Raw genomic sequence first — 14,716 nt, forward strand, 5'->3', positions numbered from 1 at the left:
TAGACAAAGCAAGTAAGAGCACTGAAGTGAGAAAGTTTGTTAATCTGGTCTCACCCAGAAGATCTACCTCTTAGGGCTGGTCCATACTAACCCCCCAGTTCGAACTAAGATACTTCGACTTCAGCTACGTTATACAAGGTACTTACCACGGGTCCACACGCGGCAGGCAGGCTCCCCCGTCGACTGCGCGTACTCCTCTCGCGGAGCAGGAGTACCGGTGTCGACGGCGAGCACTTCCGGGATCGATTTATCACGTCTAGACAAGACGCGGTAAATCGATCCCAGAAGATCGATTGCTTACCGCCGAACCCGGAGGTAAGTATAGACGTACCCTTAGACTGGTGTCACACTGCCAACCCATAGTTAATTTAAGTTTTTATATATTTTTGTATCCCTAATTACAGAAAGCAACATTTATTACATTCAAACTAGTACACTGTAAGGAGCACCATGTGAATGAGTGGTTTACAAGACACGCTAATGCATCTTATAAAGAACAAGTCTTTTAGATCTTACTCCCCAAAAGAAGAATCCATCCAAAAAAATGTATGTGCTATCGAGAGGCAGATTTATTAACGGAATGGGAGATTATGAAAGGGGGCAGTGGATTTATATTTTTCACTGACTGCTACAGTGAAGGGAAAGAGTTTATGGAAGAGCTACTGACAAAAATCTTACCTGGAATGAAACAGTTCCTTTATCTTTATGAAAATGGTGCACTTGCTCCATTACATTCTGGGGAAGAAGAGTAATAATAATAATAAAATGCATCTAGAAGTGCCTTCTAACAGGTAAATACTGCAGTTGTGTCATGAAATCAGAAATACATGGTGTACTTTGCATGACTTATATCTATGGCCCTTCGTTTTCAGTATTTATTTTATTTAAATTTTCCCAGGAATTGATCAGAGTTTATTACCACAACAACAAAAACAAATCAGTGTAAAAAACTATTAATTTTTCTGGGTAAATATCAGGGTTCATTTTGGTGGACGGAAAGACGGGGGGGAAAGTATTCAGTAGATTAATACTTTGAATTCCATTCATCAATGTGGTTTGCTGCAGAACTAAGACAGAACTCAAAAGACAATGCCACCTCTGAGTTTAATAAAACAATACATCTCTAATCCCCAAATAAAACTTTTCATTTGAATAAACAGTTTACTGTTGTAGACTTGTAAATATTTTTAGGCTAATAGTTCTATTTAATAATTGGGCCACACCATTTGCAGCACATACACTCAACTTCATCTTTTTCTCCTGTTTTTGTTTTTGTTTTGAATTTTCAAATATTTCCTTGTGTTCTGAAACGTATTCTGACAGATTTTTGTTTTCTTCCCATTTTAGTGTGTCAAATCTTTTAACCATTATCTGCTAAGAGCTTGAAATGTGTACGTGGTGAACGTGAAATTCATCAATACATTCAGATGCACACACACTTCAGAGCGGTGAAAATGAAATTCATCAATACGTTCAGATGCGCACACACTTCAGAGCTTGCGTGCGTGCCTGTTTATTGTGTGTATTTTCTAGACTAATACATAGCCTTACTTCAACAGGCAGCTTTGCATATACACACAGACTAATGTATTATCGTAATACATGTAGCTCATGCAATGTATTATATTTTCCTAATAAAACAAGTTATTTTTATATATTTGAATGATACAAAAGTAGGGTAAAAAAAATCAGGAAAAAATGGAATACTTTTTGTAAAACCCAGGAATTTTTCGGTAAAAATCGGTTTAAACTGAAAACGAAGGGCTTACTTATACCCCACACTGATCAATACACCCACTTTCCACTCCAGCTTGCGTCTGAAAGATCCACCCCCACCCCTTCCTATTAGCTTATCCTGAAAACAACCAGTTTCAGTCTTACCTGAGTTGCTGTTATGCTTCTTTTGGACTTGTCACCTAGAGAATAGAGCATTTAGAGCAAATTCAGGCACTTTGAATTCAGAAATTTGCAAACATGCTGTATTTTCTTCTGTTTTGTGCCTGGCCATAACACTACCCAGTTTTAATCTTGTCTACCTACCAGCTTCCTACCAGATTTAAAATCCAAAAGGCAAATCTTTGACCCCATACGATCACCAACTAAAGATCAATACAGTGTTGGATTTTCCAGACTCATGTACCTCACAGGAAATACTAGTACTAAAGAAGTCACTGTTCTAGCCCTCCCACAGTAATGTCACAGTAAGTGGTCATGTGTTATCTACCAGATTAAGGTTGAGCTACTGTCCTCAAACTAAGTTTTTCTCGAGTTGATGAGTAGGCCGTGATGGAACAGCACATCCCGTTCACAGTCCCACTTCAGTAGACTCTATGAACATTGGCTGGAGATAGAAGCCTCCAAGAAGCCATCAGGAAGTGAGAGTTCAAGACCCGAGCCTAGGCAATGACCCTTGGATGGCAGCATGTTGTACCAACACACATGCTGCATTTCTTAATACAAGACCAGGCAAGAGCAGGCACACTCGTGCAGCAGAGCTCTCAAGAGATTTGCAGATTTGATTATTTCTATCTATTTAGTGCCAGTATTGTTTTCATAACTATAAACCTAGTAGCCTAAGTACAAACATAAAGAGCAGGCAGTCAATTTTCACCTAAAGCTACACTGGAAATTGTGAGTGTTACTGCAAGACAGCCACCTCGAGCCATTTAAAATAAGCCTCCTACATTTCTTCCTACCCCTTTCTCAGTGACAGGGTAACAAACTGTTTTCAGGTAATCTGATCAGAGCAGAGATCGTCAGATACTGGCACCCCTGCCGATAAAGAACCCAGACAATAAGCCACACAGACTCGGGGAAAGGCTGCTGTCGTAGAAGATATCATTGTCACTGTGTTAAGATGAGCAAGAGTCAGAGACTTGAGCCTAAAGGGTGATGTTGAGCCTAGTTGAATTTAGCACATCAAGACAAGGTGCCAGGTTCTGGCTCAATAAGGCTACACCATGGATAAGTCAGGACACAATTTGGCTCCATTAGTTTCAAACAGACAAATTCAGGTCCAGAACACACACATAGAAAACCCCACAGACTTGAGGGTTTCCTTGTGGAGTTTCTTTTGAATTCTTCTGTTTGGGGGGAAAGGCATTGGATAGCCCACATGGCTAGTGTTGTCAAACCTCCCAGATTATGGACCAGGCTATAGACACAGCAGCTCTCTGCCTCAACACTGGCTCCTCAACAGCACTCTGACAGGACTGTTAGCAGCCACTTCCCCTGGACCAATCCTGAAAGCCGGGTCCAAAATCTAAAAGAGCTTTACATAGTTGAAAACTAAGATACCAAGAAAGTTTCTCACTTCTACACTGGAGTCCATCCGCAAAGTGTTACCAACTACCCCCAGAGTGGTAAGTAGCTGCTGAAGGGATGCCAAACATTGTAATCAAAGTAGAATCCAGCTAATCTGAACCACATAAGTAACAACAAATACAGCTTGATAGTTGGGAGTCGCAAACAGTTTGTTCAGAGAGTTGGGACTCCACAACTAGAGCCCTGCAAATCCACGGATATCTGCTTTATATCCGCGGACCATTTCTGTGGATCGCGGATTGGATGCGGATACAAATTTTGTATCCACGCAGAGCTCTATCCACAATAGTATGTGAACTGTCACATGACAAGATATTCCTACACACCAACTGGTAATGTTTCTATGCCGGAAGTTACAGATATCCAAAGAGATATCATGAATGGGTTAAAGTAAGAGCTTTTTCCCCTATGGCTCAAGGAGTCTAGCCATGACAAACTGTTGCACATACTTGGACCAGAAATCCTGGCAGCAGCAGTACAGTCTGACTAGGTTTGGCAGGCTTACCTGGGCCACCAGGACTTTGGTTGCTCCCCACATTCGTGCGCTCAGACTCATGGGTTTGTTCTGAAGTCTTGGTAGCCAACGCAATGGCAGTCTCGGCAGTCATGAAGAAAATTTTAGGCAACTGGGCAGCAGCTTCTGAAGAGGGCTCTACTTTCACACTAGATGAAAGGGTTCTTTTACACAATGAAGGCAAGTGGAGCATTCACAAGCAGGCTGTTAGGCATATATTGTGTAGAGCTGGAATAGGAGAACAGTCTTCCTTACACACTAGAAAGGATGGCCCTAGATGAGGGAACTGGCTAGCAGCTAGACTAAAACCAGAGAGAAGAACTGAAATTCATTTAAAGACTATTCAGGCTAGAGAATATTCAACTCAATATAGACAGTCCCGAGGGAAACTATCCATTAAAGTGGATTTGAAGACAAATTGTCCACCAAAAGGTATGAGAGAAAGAGACACTGTTGTTTTGAATTACTTCAATTTTTTTAGTCAAAGAAAAGAGAAAAAAGTTTCTAATAAGCACCCTTTAAGAATAGTAGGCCCTGAATTCCCTTTTCAAAAACCACCATTAGGGGATTTCTGCTCCTCCACTGTTTCGAGTGGACAGGCCCAAGACCACCACCAAACTGCGAGTGCATGAGACAGGAAGTGATCAACACCACAGTGAAAGTGATGCTAAACAGTTGTGTCAAACACACAAAGTGAAACAGAAACAGAGAATCCCTTCCACTAACTTTTTCAGTTTTAGTAGTCATGTGTGTTACTTGCAACCAGAATAGGGAAAAGTTTTCACTCAGGAATAAGTAATAATATGATTTAAGTTAGTGGCAAAGTTATAAATCCATGGTACACCCACATCTTGAATACTGCGTACAGATGTGGTCTCCTCATCTCAAAAAAGATATACTGGCATTAGAAAAGGTTCAGAGAAGGGCAACTAAAATGATTAGGGGTTTGGAACGGGTCCCATATGAGGAGCGATTAAAGAGGCTAGGACTTTTCAGCTTGGAAAAGAGGAGACTATGGGGGGGAATATGATAGAGGTCTATAAAATCATGAGTGGTGTGGAGAAAGTGAATAAGGAAAAGTTATTTACTTGTTCCCATAATATAAGAACTAGGGGCCACCAAATGAAATTAATGGGCAGCAGGTTTAAAACAAATAAAAAGAAGTTCTTCTTCACACAGCGCACAGTCAACTTGTGGAATTCCTTGCCTGAGGAGGTTGAGAAGGCTAGGACTATAACAGGGTTTAAAAGAGAGCTAGATAAATTCATGGAGGTTAAGTCCATTAATGGCTATTAGCCAGGATGGGTAAGGAATGGTGTCCCTAGCCTCTGTTTGTCAGAGGGTGGAGATGGATGGAAGTAGAGAGATCACCTATTATGTAGTCCTGCCTTGTGCGCAGGGGACTGGATTAGATGACCTCTTGAGGTCCCTTCCAGTCCTACACTTCTATGATTCTAGATCGTGGAGCTCATGATCAATTCCACTTTTATTTATTGACTTTTCTCTATGTGTGACACACACACACACGAAGTTTCAGAGCATCCATGGGGACACAAAAGTACATAAACATCATCAAAATGGTCCCTCCTGGCCTTGGAATCTATGAATCTTCCCTATTCAAAAAACATGTACAGATTTTGCTAGTGCAGCAAATAATTATGCTTTGTAATGTGGTTTAGAGGAACAGTAACAGTGCAGAGGACCATTACAAAATCCATTGGGGAGGACTGTTTAGGAAGCAATTTGAGATCACCACTTCCCAACATAATCATTGCAGACCAGTTAGAGATTCTCCATAAGGAGAGAGGATGCTAGAGTAGCTTACCCAGATCCATGCAAAATAACACTAAATGCACCTAAGCTGCAAGAGAACTGTAACTGCCAGCAGTGGGAAAAAAGCTAATAGCTGTACAACTTAAGAAGCAACCCCAGCTCAAAGGGTCACAGTATTCAACTCAAAGAATTTTACAGGAAGCTTGAATATAGGCTTTCACCCAGAGCTTGATAAGGCACCAGTAGTCTGACCATTCTCTTTTCCTAAAGTGTACGTCTTTCTCTGCTCCTGTACTGCTGTATATAGTGAGAGATTATTTTATAATGGGATAAGAAGTGCAGGAGCTTCCTTTCTCTCAATACTTGCTACGTTCCACGAATGTTAATGGAAGATCTCTATGTGTATACAAAGTCACTTACTGCTGAGTTGCTCTTGTCATCAAGGCTCCAAGGTCCCTTCAGTGAAAGGTTGCTGACATTGACCATCACGAACGCACTCTTGAAGAAGCCAAAGGTGCTGAGGTGAACTTTCTGCCTCACATCATCCTGGAAGAGATTTAACAGACAATTGTTATAACAGTTAAACAGGCAGGTGTCTGCCAATTAAAGATTTGTTGTGTGGGGGAGGGAAGACAGTGACATTTCACTTAAGTGAAGTTGTTATCAAAAACAGACTCTGGGTAAACTCAAGGAGCCAAATGTAAGTCAGTTTTGGGCATCCTTCAGAATAGAACCAACTACTTCATGAGAGCTAGTCAAATATAACTACTCAAATCATCTGAATGCCACAATATTTTTCAAATATATTAAAGAAATTTTTCTTCAGTATTTCCCTGGTGTATTCATGATAAAGATGCAAATGAAGACTATTGTCTTGGCTCCACTGCCTAGTGTAATATCGCAACACAAAAAATAAAGTTGTTGGGGGATCAAGACAGTCAGTCACGGTTTCAATACTGGTTGCTTTTTCTAGAAAGCAGCTGTTGTGGCAAACTAGAGAGGAATTAGCTGATTCAAATACATTTCCCTGGCCCAAGCCCAGCTCTCATTTAGGTATGTTATAAATACCACATTATACTGTGATCCTGTCAAATCTCACATGTTAAGCAAGGTCAAGCTGGGTCAATGCTTAGATGATCCGACAAAAACCTAAGGTGCTGGAGGAGTGGAGTAGGTAGTTCAATAAGTGGCCATTTTCCCTTCTAGAACTCAATGAAGGCCTCATCTTATAGCTAATGGACACTCATCTGAGAATACCATCTTTTAGGTGAGACAAAATGAGATACTTGATATCTGTGGTCATGAAGGTTTCCATTGCACTTCAAGAACATTTGTATTAATTCCACTAATAGCATAGTTCCACCTCAAGTAATTACATTCTGTGTACACAAAATCCCCTTGGAATTTTAGCTGTGGTATTCTCAACCTCCTGGCTTAAATTACTAGAGTAATTGTGTTTCAGCACTGGAGGAAGTGATCCTTTTTTTCCCTTTTTGATCTAACGAAGGTAAGGCGGCTTAATTAGGTAAGGCTTTTAAAGCACATCATGATTTTCAGATGAAAGGCAATTAACATTAAAGTGTTATACACAGGGATGCCAAAGCATGGAGTAGGAAGGTCTTAACCCTACTATTTTGCATTGGTACACCTAGAATTCTGCATAGTCTGGGACATCTCCCTCCTTGAAAATCGACAACCAGAGGGCAGTCAGAGCAGAGAAACAAGAACTAAGACTAATTTAAGAGGAAAATTTGAAGCATGTATTGTTTGTCCAATTTTTAACTAAGAAATTGGACAGCCGTATGAAGGGTATAAGGATTAAAGATGGAGATAGTCGCCTCCACTCCCAGGAATAATAGGATGAAACTGAGCAAAGAAAAAAATGTAGGCTGAATTTGATCAGTTTAATAGCGAAGGTGTATTAGATAGTAGAATACTCCTGAAACCCTCATTGCTCAGGCAAACTAAAGCTAGCCTGGACAAGGCATTGGAGAACTGAGCAGGGGATCCACAAAGCACACTAATAGGTTCTCTTCTCTCACCCTATCTCTGATTTCTATTAAACTTGTTTGAGATCCCAATTTAAAACACTCTTATGCATAATTATCACATACATATATGCACACTAGTTCTAATAAGCGGTAACCCCATTATTAGGTTAACTTTGTGAATAACCAGATGTGAATAACCAGTGCTCTGAAGGAAAAATATTAATGGCACATTTTCACAGTTCATTCTTTGTTTAACAGATTATTTTAGTGTTTTCTCTTTGGCTTCTGGGTCATACTTCTGCACTTGAAACAAGAATCTATCTGGTTCATTTGCTACTACTCTCCATATAATGATTATTAATCCAAAATATGAAACCTATACTGTTTAGATAATATACAGCCGATATAGTTTACCCACGCTTGGTATAAGCGCCAGTCCAGATATGGGGGGGAATGAGTGTGGAAAAGAGACAGAACACTTCTGTGGTATCTAATCTTCTATCTTGAAGAGGGGGTGTGTAGTTTAACTTGCAATCAGAAGCATTTGCTTGCAGCCCAAGAAAGAATGATGTTTGGAAAAGAAATTCAACTTAAACTATACTTAATCAGCAATGTTTCATTAACATGCATACTCCCTCACCAAAAGATGGTCAAAAAAGTGTAATACATTACAGCCAAAATATTTTTGCTCTTACTTTTACCCAGCTTTAAATACTTGCACAGTTTATAGATCCATTTGACTGATTTTCATCTTTTGAAGAAATGGCACATTTTGTCATTAGTTTCTAATAAGAAAAATTATATGGTTGGAGAGCACCCATGAACATACCAAACCAGCAGTTTAAAGATTATAAATTGTTAATACTTATCTTGCCTCCCACTAGTAAGACTCAAACAAATTTTGCTTTCATTTCAAGTGGGGTTGCACAAGTATAAACAAGAGCAGAATTTGGTCCTTAGATCTGCAATAAAAATGGGGGCTCAGGGCCACTAAGAAGGCTACTTGTACGTTGCATACTGTTTAATTCCAGACAAAATAAGAAGTTATGTCGACCTGTGACGAGGGATATGGACAACTGAGGTATCACCAAACACCCATAATTGTAACTCATACATGAAGTACAGGTACTTGCAGAAAAGCTGTATAATGGATTTTGGAAGGTTATCCCACATGAGTAATGGAAATCTGAGACTGTTTAAAGAAAGACTCCAATATAATAATAATGCATTAAAATTTTAGCATCTTAAAACTAATTACACAGGAAGCTACTAACCAGACAACATGATGTAAAATAGAACAGAATATTTTCTCCCTTAGGAATTAGTGAATTGAAGAGTTGCTGTAAGGTAAGATATATTTGTTCATTTAACAACTATTTAAGAAACTCTTAATACAACAATATAGAATTTCTGTACAATTCTGTTAGTGGGAACGCTTCCAGTGATTTCAGAGGAGACCAATTATTTTAGCCTTACTTTGCATCAAAGTTGACCACCCACTGACAAGTATGTAGCTGGGACCTTTACAATAGGTTTTTCCCATGCCATGAAACAATTTGAACAAGAGTTATTTAAGGTCCCAATGTTGTGCCAGACACCTAAAAAACAGTTTTAAGGACTTGTCAAAAGCTAATGATTTTTTCTGTCATGTTAAAAAAAATAAAATAAAAAAAGTGATGCTTTGTCCACATAGGGCAATACCACTATACTAGCTGAAGTAGTTTAAAAGCTAATAATGAAAACTGTTTCATAGTACAGGAAGATCTGAAGTACAGATTAGGCCTGAGGGGAGCTCCATGAAGACATCACCATCTCTTTAATTAAAGAAAATGCTGAAAGTTATTTCTGGAACAGCTTTGAAAATACTTTCCATGTGTATGTTGTTGTTTTTTTAAGTACAGAGGGTTTTTTCCCCCCCATGTTTCTGACCTTCTCTGAAACATTCTGCACAAAATATTAAAGTCACAGACCACATGCACTCCCAAGGAGAGAGTTTCCCCAAGTGAATCTTACTTGTATGGACTAGCCTTTCAATAGCAAAGCATTTCTTTGCATCTTCAAAGAGAAAAGATACTTCATAAATAAACTTATAAAAATGACCCTCATACTGAAGGATGAGAAACAAAATAATCTCTTTCTAAAAGCAAACAACAAATTCTAACAGAAGGAACACTCTGCTCCAGTGTGTTAACTATTGTGAAAACACAATTATGTGGGTTCTTTAACCAACTCTGTTGTCAGCAGTTTGTTTCAGGAAGTGTAATGTCAAATATTCACTCACAAGCTGTGGCCTTTAATTTGGCAAACAGACCTGGTGTAGTTAGTTACAAGTGAAGAGCCAACAGCAGAAACATTTTACAAGGGATTTCTCACGATACAGTTAATGTATGAGCTAGGTGTTTGCTTAAAAGTTGGAAGCCACTACATAAAAGGTGGTAAGGGGAGATGCTGCACTTCCAGCATGCATTTTGTCAAATCCCTATATAAATATCATAAGCTTGATTTTTAAGCACCTTTCTTTTCCTTCAATGGGAAGTCATTGTCAGTTCTCACAACACTCCTGTGAGGTTATATCAGTATTCCATTTTACTGTTCAGGAAACAGGCAGAGAGGATAAGTGACTCACCCAGAGACAGCGAGTCAGTGCCTAAGTAAGAACTGTAACTCTTAACATCAACCTCCCACAAAGCCTGCTGCCTTAAAATAATAGTGTAATTGATAGAATGGGGATTGGCTTTGGAGTGAGTCACTTCCCCACCCCCCCTTTAAATATAAGAACATTCTTACTGCTGCAAATACTTTAAGGGTGATTAGTGTGCATTTAACTAAGCATTTCCTATCTTTTGGGTTGTAAACTCTCACCCTTAGTTTTCCCTGTTATAAAGATCACATGATGCCTGTGTAATAACACAAGATTTGATATAAGCTCATTTGTGTTATAGAAGCAAATACTTTATTTTCATTGCACTACTGAGGACATAATGCCATATTACCCAGCATTTTGAGATGCTGGGCTTGGGGTGAGGTGAGGGGGCACAGCCAACAGCTACTAGGAGAACTACTGGCCAGGGTCAGTTTGAAAGTCTGGGAAGTGAGGAAGAGAACATAGTAGTACCCAGGAGAAACTGGTCTAGTGCTTGGTTGCTGCTCACAGCTTTCTGAAGACACCAGTCTTCTGGATTTACTGCTTTCAAGCGGGTAGTGCAACTAACCAGTGTCTTGTCAATTTAACTCTACTGCTGCTGGAGAAGCCTGTGAGCATGAGCCCAAGCAACAATCTCAGGAAGGCAATAATGCAATAGCTTAAAATGCCAAACATTTGTAAGAAATTTTAAAAAATTCAAGTTCAAGCCCTGCCAAAAAATATGGCTTAGTTTCCTTTTATCACTAAGGAAAGCTTCCTACTTGCCAAGGGCCAGTGAGTTTTTCAAGCCCTCATGTAAGAGATTTGAGATTTGTTATGGTTACTAATAGATGGCCCTTCAATAGTTCCATTTTGGATAGCACAACATTCAGGTATTTGCGTACTACGTCATTTAGGCCTGGTCTACACTACAAAGTTAGACCAACCAAATCAACTTGTTTCAATCTAGTTCTGCATGTGTTTGCACCTAAATTTGTCTTCTGCTGATGTCAGCACCCGGTTACAGCGATGCAAGAACACCACCTCCTAGAATGATGCAGAGGCACAACTCACCTACTTGCACTGACACGGTGCGAGTGTTGACTCCGCATTACTGTGTTGACTCTAACAGTCCTCCAAGAAGCTAACCCACAATGCCCCTGACCAAACAACAGTGGTTGCTCTGGTCACTATTTCTGACCCCTGGGCAGTGGAGGTCAAGACTTTGAAAGCCTCAGTGTGCTTTTGAAATGCTTTTTCCTGCCCATCTTGGCAAGCACATATAATAGCCCACCTCTGTGAGCATCCGACCTTGCCAACTCCATGCATAGTGAGTTACAAGATGCATTCCTGCATGGAGCAGGAAAGAAGTCAGCGCTCCTCGGGCTGTGGGGAGAAGAGATTGTGCAAGCACAGCTATGGAATAGCCGAAGAAATATAGACATCTATGTGCAGATTGCACAGAGGATGCTGAAACTGGGCATGACAAAGATGAGCAACAGTACTGTGTAAAAATGAAGGAACTTCAGCAGGCATACCACAAGGTGAGTGAGGCCAATAACAAACCTGGAGCCACCCCCAAGGATCTGTTGTTTCTACAACAAACTGCAAGCAATACTTTATGTGGACAGCACCCTGCATTCTACTGTGGACACTTTGCAGGAGCCTCATGCCAAGATCCCTGCAGTGCACAGCAGGGAGGAGGAACCCCCTCTCTCAGGAGCAGACGCAGACCATGCAGCGAGTCAGGAGCTGTTTGAAACTCCACTGGAGTCAAACCATTCCTGCTAGGTGAGCGCAAATGAGCCCACTGATGTAGGGGACGGGAGCGTGGGTAAGTGTGTACTTGCATTATTCCTTATAAGCATTTCTTACCTTTTTGTTGCCCGAAGCCTCCTTTCTCTCCCTTCCCCCCCATTTAAAGAAAATGGCTCCCATCCCACCCACAAGTTAAGAGAACAAAGACATTGATTTTTGATTGCTCACAATACTTGCACAATGATCGCAAATAAATTCAAAAAATAGTATGGCAGTCCAAATTACACAATCTCCATCACATCAGCGTCCTGAGCTTGGATAGCGGCAGAGGTAGAGGGAGTGTCTGCTTTTCCATTTTTTGGCATGGTGGACGAGGCAGGCAGAATCATGCAGAGTGCATTGTTTATCAGAATGGAGATGTCATTTTTATCCTCTTGTGCAATCTTGATCAGACTTGGTATGATGAAAGTATAGTTCTCAGAAATCCTTGGGCAAATTGCTGGTATCCCACAAATCACTGTCAAATGTCCCACTAGGCACTGCACTAGAAGTAGAATGGGGCACAGACTGCCTACCCATGAGTGCACCACTTTTTCCACCTATGCAGACCCTCATGATGAGCATGCACAGTGCCCAAGTGATATTCAAACATCGGCAGCCGTATGCTGATGTAACTTATCTTGACTGAACTTTGTAGCACAGATGTGGCCTGCACATAAATAACTACAGTGTTGAGACCTAGTCCTCTCCTACTAGCATGCACTCTCCCCACCTCAAGTAAAGTAAAGTTCTGCAGCCTTCCTAACCTAACTAGAAGCAGTGAGTAGGGCTAGGTCTGCTGCCAATACCACTTACTTTGGCATGTTCTGGGGCTTCCCACTAACAAAAGAAGAGAAGGTAACTGATAGCATTTTAAAGTGCAAATAGTTCCTTTCATCCTGATGATTCCTAGAGCACTTTACAAAGTATACAGAACCAGTGAGGAGCAGTCGTCTCTAGGGTGGAGGGCAGCCACAATCTAGACCATAGTGGGAAGGGAGGAAGTTTTGATGGAAAAATGCTAGGGCAAAGCAAGCCTCTTCTCTTTTGAGAAGAATCACTGGATACAATATCTACATTGCTCGGATGGGTTGTTAGTCTTTGCATCTTTCAGGCCAGGCCGTAAAATAGACTCCACAGCACTCCATTTGTCTCCCTATGAAAAGGCAAAGGGCTAAGACCACCCTGAGTTTGAATATGTGGTTTTAGACATTCTAAATATAATTTCAGACCACTAGAACCACAACTCTGATTTAAAACTAGTCCAGAACCTCACAAAAAGATTAGTTCAAGAGTAATAACACTTTGCTACAGATTTGTTTTGTTCACACTTCCTAGCTATAACACATAAGTGGGAAGATTCAAGGATAGAGTCAACACCTTATATGATAATTACAGAATTAAATTCAATCTTAACTATGCATTAGCTACTTTTCTGGGCTACAGAGATCATAATACATTTATGTTCTCAACATTATTTAGATAAATTTATGGAATTAAACTATCAGGAACTGTCATCTGTGATGAAAATTTTCAGATTGAAAGCTGATTTCCCCCCCCCCCCCCTTCTTTTTTAACCTTTAATTCTTAACCACCATTTTTAATGGACATGTGCTCTCATAACTCAAGGATCAACAAATTCACATTCCTCCCATCCATCCAATTTGCTAGAGTATAAGCAGCAGCAATCTCTCACTTGAAGCACATTAAGTGAACAGTGGCTCATGAGGCTTACTTGCATTTTCTATAGTATGGTTTCATAGACAAGGAGGCATTAGTGGGCACCAGCAAGGGGAAGACAGTGACAATATCAAGGATCCAGCAGCAGAAAAGTAGCAACAGAAGTTGATCAATCATAAAACAAGAGGAATCAGCTAAACTCACAGCTAAACTTACTAAAAGTTCTATAGGCTTTCCATAGTCTTTGTTTTTAAGAGACTTGTGGTATAATAAAATGTATCAATATAGCATCAAAAAATATGCTAGATGCTTTAGAGCAGGGGTTCTCAAACTTCATTGCACCCGGACCCCCTTCTGACAACAAAAATTACTACACAACCCCAAGTATCAGAGGGGTAGCGTGTTAGTCAGTATCCCCAAAACAACAAGGAGTCCGGTAGCACCTTAAAGACTAACAGATTTATTTGGGCACACGGTTTCGTGGGTAAAAAACCCACTTCTTCAGATACATGGACTGAAAATTACTGATGCAGGCATAAATATATTGGCACATGAAGAGAAGCCAGTGTTGACAAGGTCAATTCAGTCAGGGTAGATGTGGTCCACTCCCAATAACTGACGACCCCGGGGGGGGGGGGGGGTGTCAGAAGCCTGAGCCCGCCAAGTCCCGCTGCCCTGCGGGGGGGGGGGAGGGGGGGAGCAAAGCCCAAGCTCTTCAGCCCCAGGCAGGGGGACTGTAACCTGAACCCCGCCACCCTTGGGCTTCAGTGGGGCTCGGGCTTCGGCCCCATACCCCAGCAAGTCTAAGCCAGCCCTGGCAACCCCATTAAAATGGGGTCCAGCCACACTTTAGAGCAGTCCAGGGCAGCTTCGGAGGAAAGCTAAAGCGCCAGCAGCGGGGGACGGGGGAACAGGGCAGCCAGGCCAGCGGGGGCCCAACAAGGAAACACGGAACGAGCCCAGAAGAAGGGGCCGGACACAGAGGAAAGGGGACAAGGGGCGGGGCCCACACAG

General features: G+C 41.1%; 1 protein-coding gene across 1 annotated transcript in view; it reads right to left on the reverse strand.

The window, feature by feature from the left end:
- The window catches only part of GPR107 (G protein-coupled receptor 107), a 28,834-nt gene extending 22,683 nt beyond the window's left edge, over nt 1-6,151 (reverse strand). Inside the window, 3 exon segments of the mRNA XM_065418684.1 lie at nt 680-735; nt 1,882-1,916; nt 6,032-6,151. Of these exon segments, the coding sequence (XP_065274756.1) occupies nt 680-729 (50 nt within the window). The 5' untranslated portion in view covers nt 730-735; nt 1,882-1,916; nt 6,032-6,151.
- Nucleotides 6,152-14,716: the final 8,565 nt, after the last annotated feature.

The sequence above is a fragment of the Emys orbicularis genome, chromosome 18 (assembly GCF_028017835.1).
Source record: "Emys orbicularis isolate rEmyOrb1 chromosome 18, rEmyOrb1.hap1, whole genome shotgun sequence".
In the NCBI taxonomy this organism is placed as follows: Eukaryota; Metazoa; Chordata; order Testudines; family Emydidae; genus Emys; species Emys orbicularis.